At 50.2% G+C, this 23168-nt stretch overlaps 1 protein-coding gene across 3 annotated transcripts in view; it reads right to left on the bottom strand.

Moving 5' to 3' along the window:
• The window catches only part of TELO2 (telomere maintenance 2), a 53938-nt gene that overhangs the window by 5551 nt on the left and 25219 nt on the right, over positions 1–23168 (bottom strand). For all 3 annotated transcript variants that reach the window (XM_083152993.1, XM_083152994.1, XM_083152996.1), the window contains exons 8-17: positions 11251–11392; positions 11017–11153; positions 10518–10609; positions 10326–10415; positions 9989–10077; positions 9809–9897; positions 3453–3569; positions 3183–3254; positions 2862–3044; positions 806–897 (exon numbers count right to left, since the gene is read on the bottom strand). In XM_083152993.1, coding sequence (XP_083009119.1) covers positions 806–897; positions 2862–3044; positions 3183–3254; positions 3453–3569; positions 9809–9897; positions 9989–10077; positions 10326–10415; positions 10518–10609; positions 11017–11153; positions 11251–11392 — 1103 coding nt within the window. The remainder of the gene's footprint in view (positions 1–805; positions 898–2861; positions 3045–3182; positions 3255–3452; positions 3570–9808; positions 9898–9988; positions 10078–10325; positions 10416–10517; positions 10610–11016; positions 11154–11250; positions 11393–23168) is intronic.

Raw genomic sequence — 23168 nt, 5'->3', positions numbered from 1 at the left:
AAAAACAAAAACAGTTTGGTGCAGGTATCCGCCACATAACGAGACAAGCGTACAGCAACATGGAATTATCGTATAGGGACATATTTGACATTTTCTATATCCTTATTTTAAAAGAGGGTAGTGGGCAGGAAGAAGGAACCCGGGGGCCGATTCAGACATACTCTTAGTGGTCTGAATTCGTCCCCGACGGTTGCGCATGTGCAAAGAGCGGAGCTAACGGCTTCGGCAACTTCAACACTGCCCGAGACGTTTGCTCCATAGAGGGCAGGCTGGGGAACACCCAGCATTTCATGGGCGGGCAGGCTGACTTTTCTTAGCGAACGCAGGAGAAATCGTTTGGTGCAACCATCAAATCATTTCTTAACCTTGCTGCTGCATGCGAATGGATGTGGTAGCGTACGCATCCCGTCGCATGCTAGTTTGGGGATTCAATCAGCAGGGGGAGGGGGCAATGTGCGGTGTGGCTAACACCGTTTAACCGTTAACTAGGCTGCCTAGAGAACAGGTCTGAATCAGGCCCCTGATGCAAGAGACACAGAGCGCGTGTCTGACCCTCCGTGGTGAAGGATCCAGAGGTCAAGTCTATTGTTTTGGAACAGACATATCTCAAAGTGCTGAGTTCTATCTGAGCTGAACCAGAATCAGTCATGTTCCTGTAGGGATACATACACTACCCTGGTGTTTAGACTGCAGACTGTCATAATACCAAGCCAAGCATCCCAATAAAAAATGCAGACATGGGCTTAGAAGGCACCCCCAAACCCTCCCTTCTAGCACAATGTGGATCTGTATAAACCGCACTCACCTGTCGAAGTTCTGGGTAAGTGGAAAAAAGAAGTGTCCAGCTACAGCGTGGAACCGGTTTGGGGTGGGGGCAGGGGTGGTGCTTGATTGGCCCTACAGTAACAAAGCCAAAAAATATTAAATCATTTTATTTATGTATATGTTAAATTATATGGTGCTAAAGGTTTCAGATAAATGAGAAGAACACAAAAGGTATTAAGATGACGCCATGGAACTTATTTAGTAGAAATCGAAAACAGTATTTGTTTGGCGATCATTTCAGTAACAGATCGCTTAAATTACTAAACATGGGGCAGATGTATTAAGCCTGGTAAAGGGATAAAGTGGAAGGATAACACCAGCCAATCGACTCCTGTCTCTTTTTCAAACACAGCTGATTGGCTGGTGTGTTATCACCTTTATCAGGCTTAATACTTCTGCCCCAATGGCACACATCTAAATAACAAAAATAGACCTCAGCTATCCTGGAAAATAAATGTAATAAGGCGACAGGACCGATCTCTGCACTCACTGTAGTTTTACAATATATAGTGGGTATTTTGACCAGAGAATATTTTTTTGCCTCGGTGTAGATACTGCAGAAATGGGTATCGATCAATAGGTCTATAAGATGATGGTCGAAACCATTCGGTCAACATGCAGAAAGGTCGACATGGGTCTAGGTCGACAGGTCATTAGGTCGACAAAAGCATTAGGTCAAATTAAAATAGGGGGGTGAGCGCTAATATAAAAGAGGATACAGTAAGAAAAGAATAGAGAAATAAGTATGAAAAGCACCTGAAAATAAAATATGGGTTAATATAACGTTTACAGCTCTTTTGAGCTGTAAAAGAGCTCAAAAGAGCTGTAAATGTTATATTAACCCATATTTTATTTTCAGGTGTTTTTCATACTTATTTCTCTATTCTTTTCTTACTGTATCCTCTTTTATATTAGCGCTCACCCCCCTATTTTAATTTCATTTGTAAAAGAACATTGAGCTGCTTTTTTTCCCCCTTTTTTCAGCGCAGTGGAAAAAAGTTTTTTATAAAAGCATTAGGTCAACATGGGCAAGGTCAACTGTCAAATGGTCGATTGTTTTCGGTACTTATGTATTATCTGGGCGCCCGATTTTTTGAGCTGGTCGATCGCATCCCATGTAACCAAATCGCATGCGATGCAATCGACGCGATTTTTACATTGGATCCAATGTTAAATGGTCCCTGAGACCCGATTTTAGATTGGGTCCAATGTTAAATGCCCCCCAGACCCCATTTTTTATTGTATACCCACCCTGTTCATACCCCCACTATCCAAGTGGGCATGGAGTTGATCTTATATAGTGTGGCGAGCACAGCGAGCTACTGAGCCCGAAGCATGGCAAGCCCCGCGAGGGGACGGGGAATACATGTTAAGTAATCCGCGTCCGCTCGCCACGCTACGGGCTTGGGCTATATAAAACCAACTCCATGCCTACTTGGATAGTGGGGGTATGAACAGAGTGGGTATACAATAAAAAATGGGGTCTGGGGGCCATTTAACATTGGACCCAATGTAAAATCAGGTCGATCGCATCACATCGCATGCGATTTGGTTGTATGCGATGCGATCGACACGATTTTTCCGAAAAAAAATCGGGTCCATCGCATCTGATTGTATGCCTTAAGTTAAGGCATACAATCAAAAAACCGGGCGCCCAGATATTACATAAGTACCCTGTTTTTTTTACCCGAATGTTAACACAGTCGACGTGGACACTGAAACGTAGCACCGCATCCAATTTTTCGGCAAAAGTTCCATAATCCTCCAGGTCAACTGTAACAGTTTAGCAAAATGACTTTGAATATCAGTATTATTGGTGCTCAGAGTGTGCACCTGCATCTCTCTTTCTACGGTACTACAAGTTTCCGCATGTTAGAGCCTCTTATTTTTTAAATTAGGGTGTCCCGTCCAAGTCCCTCCTCCCCCTTCCCTCATACTAAGACAACACACATTGGCAGCCTTTTTGGGTAAAGGTGATGAGTACACTCTCACACAAGATTTGCCATTCAGGTTATGTATTCATCCCCTGCACCAACCTTGGCAAAGCGCCTTGTCTTCTTTGCAACCCTTTCCTCGACAACTTTTCTCCAGTCGATTGTTGCATCTCCTTTACCCATCTCAGCTGCGCTACTAGCCGGCTGGAGGGAATGAGTCAAGGTCTTAGAAGATGCATGTTGAGGGAAGGCCTCGGAAAGTTCCTGAGCTGCAGATGACAATACCTGACAAAGAAAGGGAAGTCCTTCCATCAGCAGCAGCACGTTGGTAAACACAGATTCGCTTACTCAGTGGTAGGTTTAAATGCAAACTTCAAATCTTCACACAGGAAATGACATCACAAACCATAACATTATACATACATCTAATATATCCATTCTCTGTCGTAAGCTGTAGTTTAAGGAGTAGAATTCTCCGGTAAGATACTGAGACACCTGTAAAGAGGGAGAATTTTAACTTACTCAGAAAATTCCCAACCGGCCCAAGATTATAAATCAAGCACCATATGCAAACACCTGAAAACAGCCTCAGACATAATGCTAAGATTACTTCTACATATTTTAAAACTAGACATTGGTTGAGGATGTGAATGGTATGCACTTAATAACAGGATGCAGGGTAAGGATTCTTACCGGCACGGGATCGGTAACCGTGACTGCAACCATGGCTGCAAATCTGTACTCTGTGAATAGCTCTACACCAGGACGGTCATCAAGGTGCAACAGAATTTTGGCAAGCTCGGCGCTGACCTACAGAAGACATTCATGAATTTCAGCATTAGATTCTCTTTAATTCCTACTTAAAACTTTTTCCATTACCAACAATCAGCAACTAAGGCCGGATTTAGAGGTGGACGCACAGAGGTAGTAGAGAGATTTCCTGCGTCTAACATACACAGGGCATGCATACAGATTGTGATGACGTAGCGGTAGTGCATAGGAGATGGTAGGGAGGATTCTTAGCGTAAGCACAGAGATGGTCTGTTTTATAGGAGTGACTTCTCACACCCGAGGTCATACTCAGACTGAGAAAGTGTAGGGCTGGTCTAAAGACACACAGGTCTCTTCACTTCATCTATGGGCACTGAAGGAGGGTGTCTCAATCCTTGCACATTTGCATGCAGAATGTAAGAGGGGAGGGGCAATAGGAGGATTTTGGTACTCACCGATAAATCCATTTCTCTGAGATCAGCAGGGGCCACTGGGAATCACATCGGGTTTTGGAGCTTGGTTAGCTGGGAGCTAGGCACTACTTAGTTTTAATACAGGGGAGACTAGCTCCTCCCCTCCAAGACCCATCATCCCCCAGTGAGAAAATTGGTAAACTAGAGGAGATAGGAACAAACAACGTTATATTAAACAAAAAACAACACAACAACCAGGCAAACGAGTAAACTGGACCCACGTATAGACCCAACGATCAGAATCCGCAGGCTGGGTGGGCGCCCAGTGGCCCCTGCTGATCTCAGAGAAATGGATTTATCGGTGAGTACCAAAATCCTCCTTTCTCTGACATGCAGCAGGGGCCACTGGGAATCACATCGGGGAGGTTCCAAAGACCAGGCCCCGGGTGGGAGAGCGCTGGGGATTCTGGAGGACCAAACGCCCGAACTCTGCTGAAGAGTCAGCGAAGGTGTCGAACTTGTAAAAGCGCACGAACGTATTTACGGACGACCAAGTGGCCGCCCTGCAAATCTGCGCAACTGAAGCACCTCTTCTTGCAGCCCAAGACGTGCTTACAGATCTAGTCGAATGTGCCGTCAAGGAGGAAGGTGGAAGTCTTCCCGCCTTTAAGTAGGCACCTCTGATTGTGAATTTAATCCATCTCGCTATTGTCTGTTTTGAAGCCGGACGTCCCCGGCGAAAAGCGTCATACAGAACGAACAAGCTATCCGTCTTACGGATACGACGAGTTCTAGACACATAGATCTTTAAGGCGCGCACGACATCTAATGATTCCTGCTGAGAAGAGTCCCCTTGAAAAGCCGGTACCACTATAGGTTGATTTATATGATATGAAGAGACTACCTTTGGGAGGAATGCAGACGTCGTGCGTAGCTCCGCCCTGTCCTCATGAAAAATGAGATATGGAGTTCTGCAGGACAGTGCACTAAGCTCTGATACTCTGCGCGCGGAGGCCAGAGCTAACAGAAGGACCGTTTTCCAGCATAGGAACTTAAGTTCCACCCTTTCAAGCGGTTCAAAGGTTTCTGACTGTAGGAACGACAGGACCAAGTCTAAGTCCCAAGGAGGCACAGGTGGAGCGAACGGTGGTTGCACTCTGAGGACCCCTTGAAGAAAGGTCTGGACCTCAGGCAAGAGTGCCAACCTCCTTTGAAAAAGGATGGATAACGCTGAGATCTGTACCTTCAGCGATCCTAACTTAAGGCCTCCATCTAGACCTCGTTGCAGGAACAGCAACAGGCGTGAGAGCTTGAAAATCCGGTAAGGCCAACCCTTTTCCTCACACCACCTCGCATATGATCGCCAAATCCGGTGGTAATGGGCCGCTGACGAAGGTCTGCGAGCCCTCAGCATGGTGGGGATTACCGAACGAGGTATGCCCCGCTCCCTCAATACTGCGGTCTCAACAGCCACGCCGTCAAATGTAGCTGAGTCAACTTTTGGTGGTAGAATGGACCCTGCTGTAGAAGGTCCTGGCGTAGCGGCAACCGGACGGGGTCGTCTACTGCCATCCTCTGAATGTCCGAGAACCATGACCGTCGAGGCCAAAACGGCGCAATGAGAATCGCCTGGACTGACTCTCTCTTGAGCTTTTTTAAGACTGGCGCTAGAAGAGGAAGCGGAGGGAACAGGTAGACAAACCTGTAGTCCCACGGAGTTGATAGAGCGTCGACTGCTATTGCTCTTGGGTCTCTTGTGCGAGCCACATATCTTGGTAGCTGATGGTTTTCCCGCGAGGCCATCAGGTCCACCTCGGGAGTGCCCCACCTCCTGGTGAGCTCTTGAAACACCTCCGGGTGTAGGGACCATTCTCCTGGATGCAGACTCTTGCGGCTGAGAAAATCTGCTTCTATGTTCTCCACTCCTGGTAGGAACACCGCCATCAGAACCACCTTCCAACGCTCTGCCCAAAGAAGGATTCTTCTGACCTCTGTCATGGCCATTCGGCTGCGCGTTCCCCCTTGCCTGTTCACATAGGCTACTGCTGTCGCGTTGTCCGAGCGGACCTTCACCGCGTGACCCTGAAGTAGATTCTCCGATCTGACCAGTGCATTGTAAATAGCCCTTAACTCCAATACATTGATCGGTAAGGTCTGTTCCTGGGTGGTCCACTTTCCTTGCATTCTGAGGTCTAGGAGGACCGCTCCCCAACCGCTCAAACTGGCGTCCGTCGTCATTACCGTCCAATTGTGAATCGCGAACCGACGGCCCTCGCTCAAGTGATCTCGCTGGAGCCACCAAGTCAAGGCTAGACGGGCATGGGGGGATAACCGGATCTGTCTGTGAAGCAGTAGATGAGAACCTGCTCCCTTTTTGAGGAGGTCCATCTGAAAAGTTCTGGAGTGAAAACGCCCCCAGCTCAGAGCTGGGAAGGCCGACACCATCTTTCCCAGTAATTGTACACAAAGGTGCAAACTGACCTTTTGAGGTAGCAATACCCTTCGTGCTAACTCCTGAATGGCCAAAATCTTTTCCTCCGGTAGGAAGACTCTCTGAGCCTCTGTGTCCAACCAAAGGCCCAGGAACCGAATCCTCTGAGTAGGAGTCAGCGAGGACTTCTTGTAGTTCATGACCCAGCCTAAACTGGTCAGCATCATAATGGTCCTCCTGGTATGTTCCTCGAGCATCTGGACTGAAGGGGCCTTGACGAGAAGGTCGTCCAGATAAGGGATTATCGTCACCCCCTGGCTCCGAAGAGCTGCGATCGCAACCGACAGAGTCTTGGTGAACACTCTGGGGGCTGACGATAATCCGAAAGGCAGAGCCCTGAATTGAAAATGGTCTCTGCCCACTGCGAAACGCAGAAATACCTGGTGATGGCTGCAGATGGGGATATGCAGATAAGCATCCTTGATATCCAGGGAAATCATATATTCCCCTGGCTCCAAGGAAGCTATTACAGAGTGGACTGACTCCATCTTGAATGGTTGGCGCGAGACCAAAAGGTTTAAGGCCTTGAGGTTTAGGATGGGTCGAACTGACCCATCCGGCTTGGGCACCACAAAGAGATTGGAATAATACCCCAACCCTCTCTGTGATACCGGAACCGGACAGATGACCTGAGAGTCCAACAGTGTCTGGATAGCCAGGAGAATTCCCTCTCTCTTGACCGAGGATTCTGGCAGTGCTGTGGTGAAGAACCTGTTGGGAGGAGGGGCGTCGAACTGTATACGATAGCCCTCCGAGATAATTTTTCGAACCCAATGGTCCTCCGTTAGGGAGAACCATTGTGTTCTGAAGTAGGAGAGGCGTGCTCCGACTGACCAGTCTCCCACCGAAGCTGGCAAACCGTCATGCTGCCGGCTTTGGGGGCTGTTTTGGCTCCTGGATCCGGGGGGCGGCCTGTGGTCGTGATCTGGCTCTAGTACCTCTGGAGGATTGGAAGCCTCTTCCTCTGCCTCGAAAGGAACGCTGCGGCCGAAAGGATTGAAAAGAGGGTCCCACGTACTGGCGTCTCTGAGGCGGCGCCGCTGTTGGCAAAAAAGCAGATTTTCCCCCCGTTGCCTGTGAAATCCATCTGTCCAGTTCTGGACCAAACAGAATATCACCTGCGAAGGGGAGGCCCTCAACCGCTCTCTTAGACTCTGCGTCGGCCTGCCAAGACCTCAGCCACAAGGCCCGTCTTGCTGCAATGGCGTTCGCAGAGATACGAGATGAAATAAGGGAAATGTCCTTAGCCGCGTCTCCAAGGAAAACCGCCGACTCCTTTATATGTTCTGCCAGTTGTCGAATCTCTTCTGCAGGCATCCCTGAGTCGAGACCCTCAGTGATCAGCTCCGCCCACCTGGCATTTGCCCTATTTACCCAGGCTGACACAATAGCCGGTCGAAGCTGGGCACCAGCAGCCGTATACATAGCCTTTAAGGTGGCCTCCAACTTCCGATCTGACGGATCCTTAAGCGAACATGCCCCTGGGACTGGCAGGGTAGTCTTCTTAGATAACCTGGACACGGATGTGTCCACCGGTGGAGGAGTTTCCCATTTGCTCAAGGCTGCCGGTTCGAAGGGGTACACTGAAGGGAACCTCTTTGGAACCTGAAAACGCCTGTCTGGTCGCTTCCAGGCCTCAAGAAGCTGATCCTGGTTAGGGCATGGAAAAACCACAGAGGCTCTCTGTGTATTTCCAAATAAATCCAACTCCTGGGGAGCCGGAGGAGGATCCTCAGGCAAATGAAGAACCTCCTTAACTGCAAGAATAAGAGCTTCTATACCAACCGGAGTTGGCTCCGCCTCCTGAGGGGTATCCTGTACCTCCTCCCACTCGCCCTCTTCCATTTCTTCAAAGGGCTCAGGCTCCTCGTCTGTGTCGTCTCCCTGAAGCATCATCTGAAAAGGGCGCTTCTGAGCTAAGGGACCCGGCCTGTGGGGCTTGGATAAGGCCCCCGCTAAGGAGTCCACAGACCTGGACAAGGCCGTAGCCCATGCAGGCTCTGCCCTGCGGGATACTGCCAACTCCGCAGACAACTTAGTCATAGTGCCGACTAAGGCTGCAGCCCACTGGGGGGCTGGAGTTTCGGTACTCTGGCTTCCTGACGGGGGGTCCGCACAGGTCTGACAGACTGAAGTTCCCCCATCAGAGTATTGGGAGAACTTGTTTGAACAAACCGTGCAGGTAAAAGACTTCTGAGCAGCCTTGGACCTGCTCGCCATGTCTGCACGTGGGCCAGTCGATGTGAGGCACACACAGATCTCACACACACACACACACACACACACACACCAACACAAGACAGAAATAACCCTAGGGCAGTAACCAAAATCCCCCCTGGGGAAGTGGGTCCTGGAAGGGAGTAAGTCCCTCTAGGCAACCAAATCTTTTACAGATAGCCCTGAAGGGGTTACAGTAACTGCAGTCTGCCTGCAAGACAAGAGGGAGAGAGCAGCTGTAGTGTGTGTGTGTTTAACGGGGCAGCGCCATGCCCCCCTCAGCACGCACCTTCCCCCCCCCCCTCCTTCCACAGCACTTGCCTGTGCCTTGCTTCAGAAAAGGATTGAGGCTGCCGGCGCTTGGTGGTTTAGCTGTGCCTGTGTATTCAGGCGCGCTCAATTCCTCCTCGCGGCCGCCATTAACCCCCGCCGCGCCAGTCAAAATGGCGGCGGCGCCCTGCAAGGACAGCGCTGTCCGCGTTCTAGAGGGTAGGGACAGGTGGGGGTGTAACTTGCGCCCTACACAGCGCGCTACAGACCCCACGCCGCGGCCGCCATTAACCCCTTCCGCCCCGCTTATTTGCGGCGGCGTCTGCCGGGTAAGCGCTACGGCGTTTCTGCAGCCCACTGTGGGGTGTTGGGGAAGTTTTGTACTCACCCTGCTGAGGTCTGTAAGCAGCGTCTGGCGGTCCTCTTGATGGAGGTCGGCAGGAGCGCTGAAAGTGTCACGGCAGAAGCCTTTGAAGAGGCTCTGACTGACAGCCTGGGTGACCCAGGGGCGCAGGAAACCCGGACCCTAGCTTTTTAATAAGCAGGGAAGGGATCCTATTCTGTTTTATAGAAAAATCTGAAGAATTCTTGAGAAAAATTAAGTAGAAGAAGTAGTAGTGCAGGAGCAGTGAGAACTGTGACTAGCTCCCTCGGCACAATTTTCTCACTGGGGGATGATGGGTCTTGGAGGGGAGGAGCTAGTCTCCCCTGTATTAAAACTAAGTAGTGCCTAGCTCCCAGCTAACCAAGCTCCAAAACCCGATGTGATTCCCAGTGGCCCCTGCTGCATGTCAGAGAAAGCAGCATATGCATGAAGGTGCAGATGGGTGACCGCCAAAAAGACTTGTGCATCCCCCACTCCATCCGGCCCTGATCCACAATTATACCTCTTTGGTGGCAGCAGGATTTGAGCGGATCTGGCTGGCGAGCGAGGCCATGGTCACCTCCAGCTTCTCTATATCTTCAGAAAACAATACTAGGGAGATGGAAACAGACCTTGAGAACCCCAACATTTCCAGTAATCTCTCTGATACATGACAGACTGGAAGCCACAGCTTGTGCCCTACCTTCCATGCAGTCGCGGATATACGCCGGTGTCTTACTCTTCTTTAGCTCGATGTCTGTACTCATGTCATATGGAGTCAGGTCGTCATCGCTGTTGCATGGATTTGGGGAGACAAAATTTACTATGAGGATTATAGCATAGTGGACTGACTGTAACTGAAACCATTGTTTCTGTCCAAATTACAAGGAGAACCAACAATACAGCCATCTTCTGCAAACACTGTACTAGTACTAACAATGGAACCTCACCCGCCAGTGATGCCATAGGGGTTAATGCTGTCTTTCCATACACAGATACACTAATATTATGAACAGATGAGAACTCTTAGAGACACTCGCCTGTCTAGTTCAGATTCTGATCCGGTGTCCGTTCTTGGCTCTTCCTCATGTTTCCCGTCACTCGCCGCAGATTGGACTTTGGACAAGGAGCTGAGGATTAAAGTAATCAATGAATCTTCCCATCCTGGTATGGAGAGGTGAACAGCGGTGTCAGCAGGGTTGTGCCCATATGACAAGATGTTCTCCACTTACTTCTCAGCTGGATCCTTCTCGTCCTCTGCTGGGTCCAAGCTTGGAGGAGACAGCAATGACTTCAGGTCTCTGATTTCTGCATCTTCTTCATACTGTAAGATGTCATTTGCATGCAGCTCATGTATTGCTAACACTGGTTGTATTCTCGCACCTTCAGGTCAATGCTAGAATAACCTGGCTCACGAAATGCCCCAAATGGTACCACCCGGTAGTTCCAAGAATTATGGAAATTTGCACCATCTAAAAGGTTCGGGTGGGCCATTTTATATTCAGAAGATCATGAAGTCACTGCATCATCGGCTGGTGATTGGTGATGGTGCAGCCTTGTTCCCATGATACCACACTTGGGAGGGGGGGTAATTTCTCTAAACACACTTACTTCCAAGCAGCCACTGTGACAAGAGCTTACATGGCGCAGAGTCCTGCATCCTCTACATAGCCAATAAGACATCCCAGACGGACGGCTGCCCCTTATGATCTGTATAACTATGAAACTTACCTGGAACGAGAGACTAGGACCCTCAGAATCCACGTGGCGGCTCAAACACTCAGCGACTACCATCCCCAAGCATCGGACAGGAGGCAGAGAACTGTCCAGGTATAAGCGGGTCCCAGAGGTCAGTGCAAAGAGTAACTCTGCGGATGAATGTGCAGGAGAGAGGAGTTGTCAGGATAGATAGAACATAAGAACATGAGCGCTTTCATGGGAGACGGTGACAGTGTCTGATCTTACTCTGCTTGCAGCTCTCAACTTCTTCTTTGTTCAGAAGACTCAGGCAGATAAAAATGGATCGACTCACATGTAGCAGCTGGGAATAAGGAGAGTGTTTCACTACAGTGCCCGACGACCAAACTTCCAGGAGATCCTGAAGAACCTGCCGAAACCATACATAACGATCAATAGTCTGGCGGAATGTGGAACCGGCCTATCACACTCAGAATGATATTCAAATAGTTACAATATATGGGGTGAAATGTAATAAGGTGTGAGAGATTTTGGGAGAGTGTTCCATTTTTTTAAGTGGCAATCAATTACATAGCAAAATCAACCTGGTTTTGCAGTGTAAATTATTGCCGGTATAGAAAAAAACAAACAAACAAAAAAAACAAATTTTTTGTAAAACTCCCAAAATCTCTCACTTTCAAGTTCTCAAATCCTATTACATTCCCCCCATAGACATTAATTTAGTTGCAATTCTGGTACTTGTTTCCTAGCACGGCCACAACGATCATGGGGGTAAAATCGGGGCCATCGCATGCACTAAAAAATGGGCTGCGATGGGCCAGACGCGATGCCCGCGATTTCCCCATAGAGAACAATGTTAAATGCCTCAATTTACCCGCGATGACCACGATTTCCCATAGGAAACAATGTGAAATGGCTCAATTTACCCAAATTATCATAGGAACAATGGTAAATGGGCCAAACACACCCCTGAACATTGAAATGTCCCCCCAAAAGTAGTTTACGCCACCACGTGATCAACGTGAACCCGAAGCGTGGCGAGCGCAGCGAGCCCGCGAGGGGCGGCGGTACGCGTCCTCCGACCTTTTCATACCCCTACTATCCACTAGGGCGTGGAGTTGAGAATAGAATAGTGTGGCGAGCGCAGCGAGCCACCGAGCCCGAAGCGTGGCGAGCGCAGCGTGCCCCGCGAGGGGACGCGGATACCTGTGAAGCCCGCGAAGGGACGCGTTTACCTGTGAAGGTATCGCGTCCGCTCGCCACGCTTCGGGCTTGGTGGCTCGCTGCGCTCGCCACACTATTCTATTCTCAACTCCACGCCCTAGTGGATAGTGGGGGTATGAAAAGGTCGGAGGACGCGTACCGCCGCCCCTCGCGGACTCGCTGCGCTCGCCACGCTTCGGGTTCACGTTCATCGCGGGGTGGCGTGAACTACTTTTGGGGGGACAGGTCAATGTTCAGGGGTGTTTTTTGGGCTTTCTGGCCCATTTACCATTGTTCCCTATGATGATTTGGGTAAATTGACCCATTTTACATTGTTTCCTATGGGAAATCGCGGTCATCGGGGGTAAAGTTACCCATTTAACATTGTTCCCTATGGGGAAATCGCGGCCATCGCGTGTGGACCATTTAAGCATTTTTAGCCGCACACGACGCGACCGACCCGATTTTCACTGTTTTCAATGCATTTCAATGGAAAAATCGGGGGCATCGCGTCGGTCGCATCGCAGGCCACTAAAATGACCCCCGATGGCCGCGATTTGTGGCCGTGCTAGGAAACAAGTACCGCAATTCTTAATTAATTTAAAAGCCCATTGTTCTCTATAATCTGAGACAACAAGAGAGTACTTGAAAGCACCAAGTGACATAGGCAGAAAAGGAGAGTTATGGTAGACCTACCTTTGTTAACTCCCTTTCCTTGAAGTCCATGGGAACCACACGGGACATCGGGGGTTGTAGGTGGATCCAGGGGGTCCGAGGCACCAATCAGCGAAGCTTTTAGTGATTTCCCAGGATGCCCGGGCCCTCTCCCCTACAGCCCCGCCTCCAGGCTCATCTAGTCAGTTTTTAGTAACAAGCCGTAAGCAGGAAGCGGAGAAGAGAGAAGGACAGGCACACATGTCCATAGACTCACACATACATAAGAGCTAATATGAGCAAAATATGGTCATTGCAGGTCACATAAGGATAATACCACTTCTAGGGATACCTCAGTAGCAAATTAAAGGGAGGGCGCCCTGTGGTTCCCATGGACTTCAAGGAAAGGGAGTTAACAAAGGTAGGTCTACCATAACTCTCCTTTTCCTTTTCAGGGTCCATGGGTCCCACAGGGGACATCGGGGATGTCACAAGCTGTATATTCAAGGGAGGGAATTTGCCTGAGGTGCCAGAAGAACCTCTTTGAAAAAGCCCCCACAATAGGGGCGAAACGCGTTAGAGGGATTGTCCAGCCACCGGTACACACAGCCTGCGGAATACCTTTGTACATTGCCTGTTCATTACAGCAGACTAAGCACGGCACCTGCACCGGTATTATCCACCCGCCACCTTTGCTGCATTTCCATCCGGCACCCTGAGAACTCCAGCTTTTGCACCAGAGAACCCAGCGTCTGTGAGAGAGACGCCACCGCTACATACACCTTAAGCGTCACGGTTCTGGAGGGTAAGAGCGGCTGCCAGCAACAACAACCATCTGGCCAGCTCCCCTCCCCGGCTGCATTGGAGGGACACTCAGACTCAGCCAGCAGCGCCTGGAGGCGCAGGTGAGAGACGCAGTTACAGCGTCTTTGATAACAAACTGTGACTGTTACATACCACTCCATTCAAAGTGGTTCTTTTATTAGAAAGACAGGATCCTCTGTTAATGTCTTCAATTATTTTAAATATTGTTTATGATCATTAATTAATTGTTATCTGCATTAATGTACACCGATACATGTTTTTAGGTGGCCACCTTGAATAACATTTGTATATTATTATCCTTTCTTTTTAAAATAAATGTTTAATTAATATTTAATATTTTCAGTAAACATATTTCATAACACACCCTTTTTGTTGTAAGTGCATTCTTCCATGGTACAGGACATTATAATAGCGCAGCTTTCCATCCTTTCTCTTGTCCGACGACCAAAGGAAGCATCCTGGGAGGCAAACGTGTCAAAAGCATAAAATCTAGTGAAAGTATGGACAGATGACCACGTTGCAGCCTTGCACAGTTGTTCGGCAGAAGCTCCTCTGCTTGCCGCCCAAGACGGACCAACCGCCCTGGTAGAATGTGCTTTGATTGACACAGGGATAGGTAACTTTGCCTGTTGATACACTTGATGGATGGCCATACGAATCCAGCGGGCAATGGTCTGTTTTGTGGCAGGCCAGCCCTTTTTGTGAAACCCGTACAGTACAAAAAGAGAGTCAGATTTTCTGACTGTTTTGGTACGTTCCACATATATAGTCAGAGCCCTGACCACATCGAGAAGGCGTTCCTGCTGGGACAAATTTTCGGATGTAAAGGCCGGTACCAATATTTCCTGATTCAGGTGGAACCTGGAAACGACCTTAGGAAGGTGTGACGGTTTGGTTCTCAGGACCGCCCTATCCGAATGGAAGATAAGGAAAGGAGGTTTCCAGGACAGGGCCGAAAGATCAGAGATCCTCCTAGCAGATGAAATTGCCAGGAGAAAAAACGTTTTAACAGTGAGCCACTTAAGATCCACTGAGTGTAAGGGTTCAAAAGGTGGCTTGGTCAATGCCTGTAATACCAACGTAAGGTCCCAAGGCATGGTAGGAGGAGTATACGGTGGCTGTACATGTAGTACACCTTGAAAGAAAGTGCGAACATCAGGCAGAAGCGCAATTTTTCTTTGGAACCAGACCGACAGGGCTGAAACCTGGACTTTTAACAATGCCATATCTAGGCCTCTCTGCAGAAAAGCCAAGATCCTGGCTATTTTAAAGACTTTGGGATTGTACTTTCTGGAAGTACACCAAGAAAAAAACGTGTGCCAAATCCGGTAATAGATTCTGGACGACGATGGTTTACGTGCCTGAATCATAGTCCTAGCCACTCTCGAGGAAAAACCTTTCTGTTTCAGTAAGGTAGTTTCAAGCGCCACGCCGTCAAAGACAGGCGCTGAGGATCCGGGTGTAGGCAGGGGCCCTGGGACAACAGATCCTTCCGAGATGGCAACGGGATGTGTGGCAGGGGCGACATTTGTAGCAAGTCCACGAATCTAGGCCTGCGTGGCCAAAATGGGGCTATCAATATCAGATTCCCGCGTTCCACTTTGAATTTCCTGATGATCCTTGGGATCATATTGACTGGAGGGAATGCGTACTGGAGATGAAATCTCCATGGAACTGTGAGAGCGTCTGTGAAGTCGGCTAGAGGATCCCTTGTCCTGGATCCGAACCTTTCCACTTTGCGGTTGTGCCTGGACGCCATGAGATTCTCGTCTGGCACGCCCCAACTGTCTGTCAGAGTGGGTGCAGAGAAGATAGGTAATAGCGCTCACAATGAAAATGATGGTATGAGTCTATGATGAGTGCAACACTATTTTATTAGAGGTGCTGAATACAGATTAAGCAGAAGTTGCAGTGGGTGGTGGGTGGTGGGGGGAGGGGGGGATTAAGGCTGTGGGGGCTCGGGGACAAAAACAAAGTCTCGGATTGGAAGGGGTGGCGGGGAGCTGGCGTCCCAGTCTCCCGCAGAGTACCTTGGTGGTCTGAGGCTCAGATGTTGAAAGCTCGGTCCCTCGGCGTCTACGAGTTCACTGTAGATTCGCGGGTGATGTTCATCTGTGACCACGGGGCTGCAGCCCGCACGCAGTTGCTGACGAGCACCGTCCTCAACGTGAAGACGCTACCCGGGGCAGTGCGTACAAGCCGGCTCCGGTGGGCTCTCTTGGGAGAGAGACTTCAGTGGCGGCGGGGATGGATGGAGGCTGTGTGTGACGAAGCCGCGGCAGCGTCAGTAAGACTGTCAGTCAGAGTGGCAAAGACCTCCGGATGGAGAGACCACTCCCCCGGATGAATGTCCCGACGGCTCAGGAAGTCTGCTTCCCAGTTCAGGACACCCGGGATGAAGACAGCTGAGCGTGCCGGGAGATTTTGTTCCGCCCACAAAAGAATTCTGGAAACTTCCTGTAGGGCCGCCACGCTGCGGGTGCCGCCTTGTACCGTCGTGGCGTTGTCGGACTGGATCTGTACCGGTTTGCCCTGGATCAGGTCCCTTGCTCCGAGTAGCGTGTTGTACGCTGCCCTCAATTCCAGAACGTTTATGGACAGCCTGGACTCCTGCACTGTCCATACGCCTTGCAAGGACTGGGATCCTACTACCGCTCCCCAGCCTCGCAAGCTGGCGTCGGTTGTGAGGACCAGCCATTCGGCGAACCAGAATGGTCGGCCTGTCGACAGGTGCTGCGATTGTAGCCACCACTGGAGAGACTCCCGGACTTCCTGAGTCAGTTGGAAGGAGGTAGTCCTGATATGCTGGGTCAGACCGTCCCACCTCTTCAATATGAGACACTGAAGAGGGCGAGAGTGGAACTGGGCCCCCTCGACCATGTCGAAAGTGGACAACATCCACCCTAGAATTTTCATCGCCCAATGAACTGTGACCCGTGGGCTGGAGAGGAATTTGCGAATGTGCTGGTGTAAGGCAGCACTTTTGTCCGCTGGGAGAAAAAGCCGAAGGGCCTTGGTGTCCAGAAGAGCTCCCAGGTGCAGCATGCGTTGCGATGGAAGCAGGGTGGACTTTTCCCAGTTCAGGAGCCACCCGTGGTCCTGTAAAGTTGTAATTGTCGTCTGCAAGTGCGACAGGAGGATGTCTGGCGACTTTACCACCAGCAAGAGGTCATCTAAGTAAGGGAACACCCGAATGCCCTGCTGGTGTAGGAGCGAGGCCATTACCGCCATGATCTTCGTGAAGATCCTTGGGGCAGTGGCCAGTCCAAAAGGCAGAGCTCTGAATTGAAAGTGCCTGTGTAGGATGGCGAACCTCAGGAACTTTTGATGCGCTGGGAGGATGGGGACATGTAGGTACGCATCCCGAATGTCCAGGGACACCATGTAGTCCCCAGCCTCCAGCGCCAGGATTATTGATCTCAACGTTTCCATTCTGAACTTGGACACTCTGACTGACTTGTTTAGCGCCTTTAAGTTCAGAATGGGTCTGAATGTCCCGTTTTGTTTTGGGACCAGAAAGAGTGTTGAGTAAAACCCCTGTCCTTTCTGGTGGGCAGGTATGGGGACAATAATCTGAGACCGTAGTAGGGACTGCAAAATCCTTTGCAGGTGGTCTGCTTTTACAGGGTCGTGCGGGAGGCCTGTGCAAAATAACTTTTTGGGTGGTGTCCTTTTGAAAGAAATGGAGTAGCCCCGAGACACCACTTCCCTCACCCAGGCGTCCTTTGTCGTGGACAGCCACCGTTGGGAGAAGAGAAGAAGTCTGCCTCCCACCTGGGGCTCCCCCTGCGGGAGGCCAACCCAGTCATGCGGAAGGCTTGTCAGGCTTGTTTGGGGCCTGTCTAGCAGCCCAAGCCTGCTTTGGTTTTGCCTTACCCGGTTTACGGGAGGGGGAAGGATTTGTGAAAGGTTGACCTCTGGCCTTGCCCTGTGGACGAAAGGACCGAAAGGCGGGCCTAGACTTCTGAGGAAGAGCCGTTGGGAGGCATGCAGTCTTAGCTGCCGCCAGAGAGGCTACTATTTTATTAAGTTCCTCTCCGAAAAGTGTTTCCCCCTTAAAGGGCAGTAACTCCAGGGTCTTTTTGGACTCTAAGTCCACTTTCCAAGGCCGGAGCCAGATGATGCGGCGTGCTAGCACAGAACTAGCTGAGGCCTTGGCTGCTAGTGTGCCAGCATCTGACATGGCGTCCATTATATAGGAAGCTGCTTGTTTGATATGGAGGATACACAGTTTCGCATCCTCAGATGCATCCTGCGTAAGCTCCTCCTCCAAGGTTTAAACCCACAGGAGAATGGCTTTAGCTGCCCAAGTAGCCGCTATAGTAGGCCTTTGAACTGCGCCAGAGTAGGAAAAAGTGGCTTTAAGAGCCTGTTCCAGGCGCCTGTCAGTCTGGTCCCCTAGATTGGACCCAGATGAAACAGGTAGCACCGATGGTTTTACCAGTCTTGTAACATGGGGATCCACTGAGGGTGGTATTTCCCATGGTTTGCAATCCTCTGGTGGGAGGGGGTATTTGTTTAAAACCCTCTGTGGAATGCTGGCCTTTTTGCCTAACTCCTCCCACTGATTAGTCCGAATTTCTGTTAGGTAATCAGAATGTGGGAACTGGGCCTTAAGGACCTTTTGCTTTTTAAAGACATCTTTCGTCTTAGCGACAGGTTCAGGCTCCTCAGGGTCATATAATAAAACCTCTTTAATAGCATGTATCAGGGCTGCCACGTCAGGAGTCTCTGCATGAGCAGCAGGAGTGTCCACAGGCATGGGGTCATCCTGATTATCATCCAAATTGATGTCATCACCTGCATTGTCGACATCATCTCCCCCATCGCCACCATCATCAGTATCAGTGTCATCCCGTGTGTCTGCCAGCAAAGGAGTCAACAGGGATCTACTGGGCTGTACGGTCTGGGGCAGCAGCTTTTGCATAGCCACCGTAGTCTGTTGCAAGGTCTGCACCGTGGTCAACAGGGCATCCACCCAAGGTGGAGGGAAATGGACTACAGGGGGAGCAACAGTGGCTGGCAAGCGATCCACAAGAGTACCCAGCAATTGTTGGAAAGCTGCCCATGGGGGTTGTTGTACTGTGGCAGTGGACTGCGCAGGGGATATGCAGTTGACACACAGGCCATCCTGAACAACATCCATCTCAGACAGGCCTGCAGCACAGCCCTTGCAGGACAAGAGCTGAGGAGATTCTGTCTGCTGACGCCCTCTTTTAGACATGGTGTAAAAACACACTGACAAGGAGAGCTGACAGTGCACAATAGGCTGATTCACTTAAGGAAAACCTAGAGTGATATCACTGTTCCAGTGACACCTAGTGGAGGAAGGAGAAATGGTGCCTGTCCGAGAGAGGGGGGGCGGGCACCAAAGTCACGGCTAATGGGACGGCAGATCTCTGGTGAGAATGGTGCCAAAGCCGGGGGAGGGACTGCAGACCCGACGCCGCCTCCCCTTGCTGGACTTCCCCCACCAGGGATTGTTCCCTATGGGGAAATCGCGGCCATCGCGTGTGGACCATTTAAGCATTTTTAGCCGCACACGACGCGACCGACCCGATTTTCACTGTTTTCAATGCATTTCAATGGAAAAATCGGGGGCATCGCGTCGGTCGCATCGCAGGCCACTAAAATGACCCCCGATGGCCGCGATTTGTGGCCGTGCTAGGAAACAAGTACCGCAATTCTTAATTAATTTAAAAGCCCATTGTTCTCTATAATCTGAGACAACAAGAGAGTACTTGAAAGCACCAAGTGACATAGGCAGAAAAGGAGAGTTATGGTAGACCTACCTTTGTTAACTCCCTTTCCTTGAAGTCCATGGGAACCACACGGGACATCGGGGGTTGTAGGTGGATCCAGGGGGTCCGAGGCACCAATCAGCGAAGCTTTTAGTGATTTCCCAGGATGCCCGGGCCCTCTCCCCTACAGCCCCGCCTCCAGGCTCATCTAGTCAGTTTTTAGTAACAAGCCGTAAGCAGGAAGCGGAGAAGAGAGAAGGACAGGCACACATGTCCATAGACTCACACATACATAAGAGCTAATATGAGCAAAATATGGTCATTGCAGGTCACATAAGGATAATACCACTTCTAGGGATACCTCAGTAGCAAATTAAAGGGAGGGCGCCCTGTGGTTCCCATGGACTTCAAGGAAAGGGAGTTAACAAAGGTAGGTCTACCATAACTCTCCTTTTCCTTTTCAGGGTCCATGGGTCCCACAGGGGACATCGGGGATGTCACAAGCTGTATATTCAAGGGAGGGAATTTGCCTGAGGTGCCAGAAGAACCTCTTTGAAAAAGCCCCCACAATAGGGGCGAAACGCGTTAGAGGGATTGTCCAGCCACCGGTACACACAGCCTGCGGAATACCTTTGTACATTGCCTGTTCATTACAGCAGACTAAGCACGGCACCTGCACCGGTATTATCCACCCGCCACCTTTGCTGCATTTCCATCCGGCACCCTGAGAACTCCAGCTTTTGCACCAGAGAACCCAGCGTCTGTGAGAGAGACGCCACCGCTACATACACCTTAAGCGTCACGGTTCTGGAGGGTAAGAGCGGCTGCCAGCAACAACAACCATCTGGCCAGCTCCCCTCCCCGGCTGCATTGGAGGGACACTCAGACTCAGCCAGCAGCGCCTGGAGGCGCAGGTGAGAGACGCAGTTACAGCGTCTTTGATAACAAACTGTGACTGTTACATACCACTCCATTCAAAGTGGTTCTTTTATTAGAAAGACAGGATCCTCTGTTAATGTCTTCAATTATTTTAAATATTGTTTATGATCATTAATTAATTGTTATCTGCATTAATGTACACCGATACATGTTTTTAGGTGGCCACCTTGAATAACATTTGTATATTATTATCCTTTCTTTTTAAAATAAATGTTTAATTAATATTTAATATTTTCAGTAAACATATTTCATAACACACCCTTTTTGTTGTAAGTGCATTCTTCCATGGTACAGGACATTATAATAGCGCAGCTTTCCATCCTTTCTCTTGTCCGACGACCAAAGGAAGCATCCTGGGAGGCAAACGTGTCAAAAGCATAAAATCTAGTGAAAGTATGGACAGATGACCACGTTGCAGCCTTGCACAGTTGTTCGGCAGAAGCTCCTCTGCTTGCCGCCCAAGACGGACCAACCGCCCTGGTAGAATGTGCTTTGATTGACACAGGGATAGGTAACTTTGCCTGTTGATACACTTGATGGATGGCCATACGAATCCAGCGGGCAATGGTCTGTTTTGTGGCAGGCCAGCCCTTTTTGTGAAACCCGTACAGTACAAAAAGAGAGTCAGATTTTCTGACTGTTTTGGTACGTTCCACATATATAGTCAGAGCCCTGACCACATCGAGAAGGCGTTCCTGCTGGGACAAATTTTCGGATGTAAAGGCCGGTACCAATATTTCCTGATTCAGGTGGAACCTGGAAACGACCTTAGGAAGGTGTGACGGTTTGGTTCTCAGGACCGCCCTATCCGAATGGAAGATAAGGAAAGGAGGTTTCCAGGACAGGGCCGAAAGATCAGAGATCCTCCTAGCAGATGAAATTGCCAGGAGAAAAAACGTTTTAACAGTGAGCCACTTAAGATCCACTGAGTGTAAGGGTTCAAAAGGTGGCTTGGTCAATGCCTGTAATACCAACGTAAGGTCCCAAGGCATGGTAGGAGGAGTATACGGTGGCTGTACATGTAGTACACCTTGAAAGAAAGTGCGAACATCAGGCAGAAGCGCAATTTTTCTTTGGAACCAGACCGACAGGGCTGAAACCTGGACTTTTAACAATGCCATATCTAGGCCTCTCTGCAGAAAAGCCAAGATCCTGGCTATTTTAAAGACTTTGGGATTGTACTTTCTGGAAGTACACCAAGAAAAAAACGTGTGCCAAATCCGGTAATAGATTCTGGACGACGATGGTTTACGTGCCTGAATCATAGTCCTAGCCACTCTCGAGGAAAAACCTTTCTGTTTCAGTAAGGTAGTTTCAAGCGCCACGCCGTCAAAGACAGGCGCTGAGGATCCGGGTGTAGGCAGGGGCCCTGGGACAACAGATCCTTCCGAGATGGCAACGGGATGTGTGGCAGGGGCGACATTTGTAGCAAGTCCACGAATCTAGGCCTGCGTGGCCAAAATGGGGCTATCAATATCAGATTCCCGCGTTCCACTTTGAATTTCCTGATGATCCTTGGGATCATATTGACTGGAGGGAATGCGTACTGGAGATGAAATCTCCATGGAACTGTGAGAGCGTCTGTGAAGTCGGCTAGAGGATCCCTTGTCCTGGATCCGAACCTTTCCACTTTGCGGTTGTGCCTGGACGCCATGAGATTCTCGTCTGGCACGCCCCAACTGTCTGTCAGAGTGGGTGCAGAGAAGATAGGTAATAGCGCTCACAATGAAAATGATGGTATGAGTCTATGATGAGTGCAACACTATTTTATTAGAGGTGCTGAATACAGATTAAGCAGAAGTTGCAGTGGGTGGTGGGTGGTGGGGGGAGGGGGGGATTAAGGCTGTGGGGGCTCGGGGACAAAAACAAAGTCTCGGATTGGAAGGGGTGGCGGGGAGCTGGCGTCCCAGTCTCCCGCAGAGTACCTTGGTGGTCTGAGGCTCAGATGTTGAAAGCTCGGTCCCTCGGCGTCTACGAGTTCACTGTAGATTCGCGGGTGATGTTCATCTGTGACCACGGGGCTGCAGCCCGCACGCAGTTGCTGACGAGCACCGTCCTCAACGTGAAGACGCTACCCGGGGCAGTGCGTACAAGCCGGCTCCGGTGGGCTCTCTTGGGAGAGAGACTTCAGTGGCGGCGGGGATGGATGGAGGCTGTGTGTGACGAAGCCGCGGCAGCGTCAGTAAGACTGTCAGTCAGAGTGGCAAAGACCTCCGGATGGAGAGACCACTCCCCCGGATGAATGTCCCGACGGCTCAGGAAGTCTGCTTCCCAGTTCAGGACACCCGGGATGAAGACAGCTGAGCGTGCCGGGAGATTTTGTTCCGCCCACAAAAGAATTCTGGAAACTTCCTGTAGGGCCGCCACGCTGCGGGTGCCGCCTTGTACCGTCGTGGCGTTGTCGGACTGGATCTGTACCGGTTTGCCCTGGATCAGGTCCCTTGCTCCGAGTAGCGTGTTGTACGCTGCCCTCAATTCCAGAACGTTTATGGACAGCCTGGACTCCTGCACTGTCCATACGCCTTGCAAGGACTGGGATCCTACTACCGCTCCCCAGCCTCGCAAGCTGGCGTCGGTTGTGAGGACCAGCCATTCGGCGAACCAGAATGGTCGGCCTGTCGACAGGTGCTGCGATTGTAGCCACCACTGGAGAGACTCCCGGACTTCCTGAGTCAGTTGGAAGGAGGTAGTCCTGATATGCTGGGTCAGACCGTCCCACCTCTTCAATATGAGACACTGAAGAGGGCGAGAGTGGAACTGGGCCCCCTCGACCATGTCGAAAGTGGACAACATCCACCCTAGAATTTTCATCGCCCAATGAAC

This window comes from Crinia signifera, chromosome 7, assembly GCF_055691185.1.
Source record: "Crinia signifera chromosome 7, ASM5569118v1, whole genome shotgun sequence".
In the NCBI taxonomy this organism is placed as follows: domain Eukaryota; kingdom Metazoa; phylum Chordata; class Amphibia; order Anura; family Myobatrachidae; genus Crinia; species Crinia signifera.
Note: the sequence above shows the minus strand (reverse complement) of the source record. Positions and strands in the feature narration are given on the sequence as shown.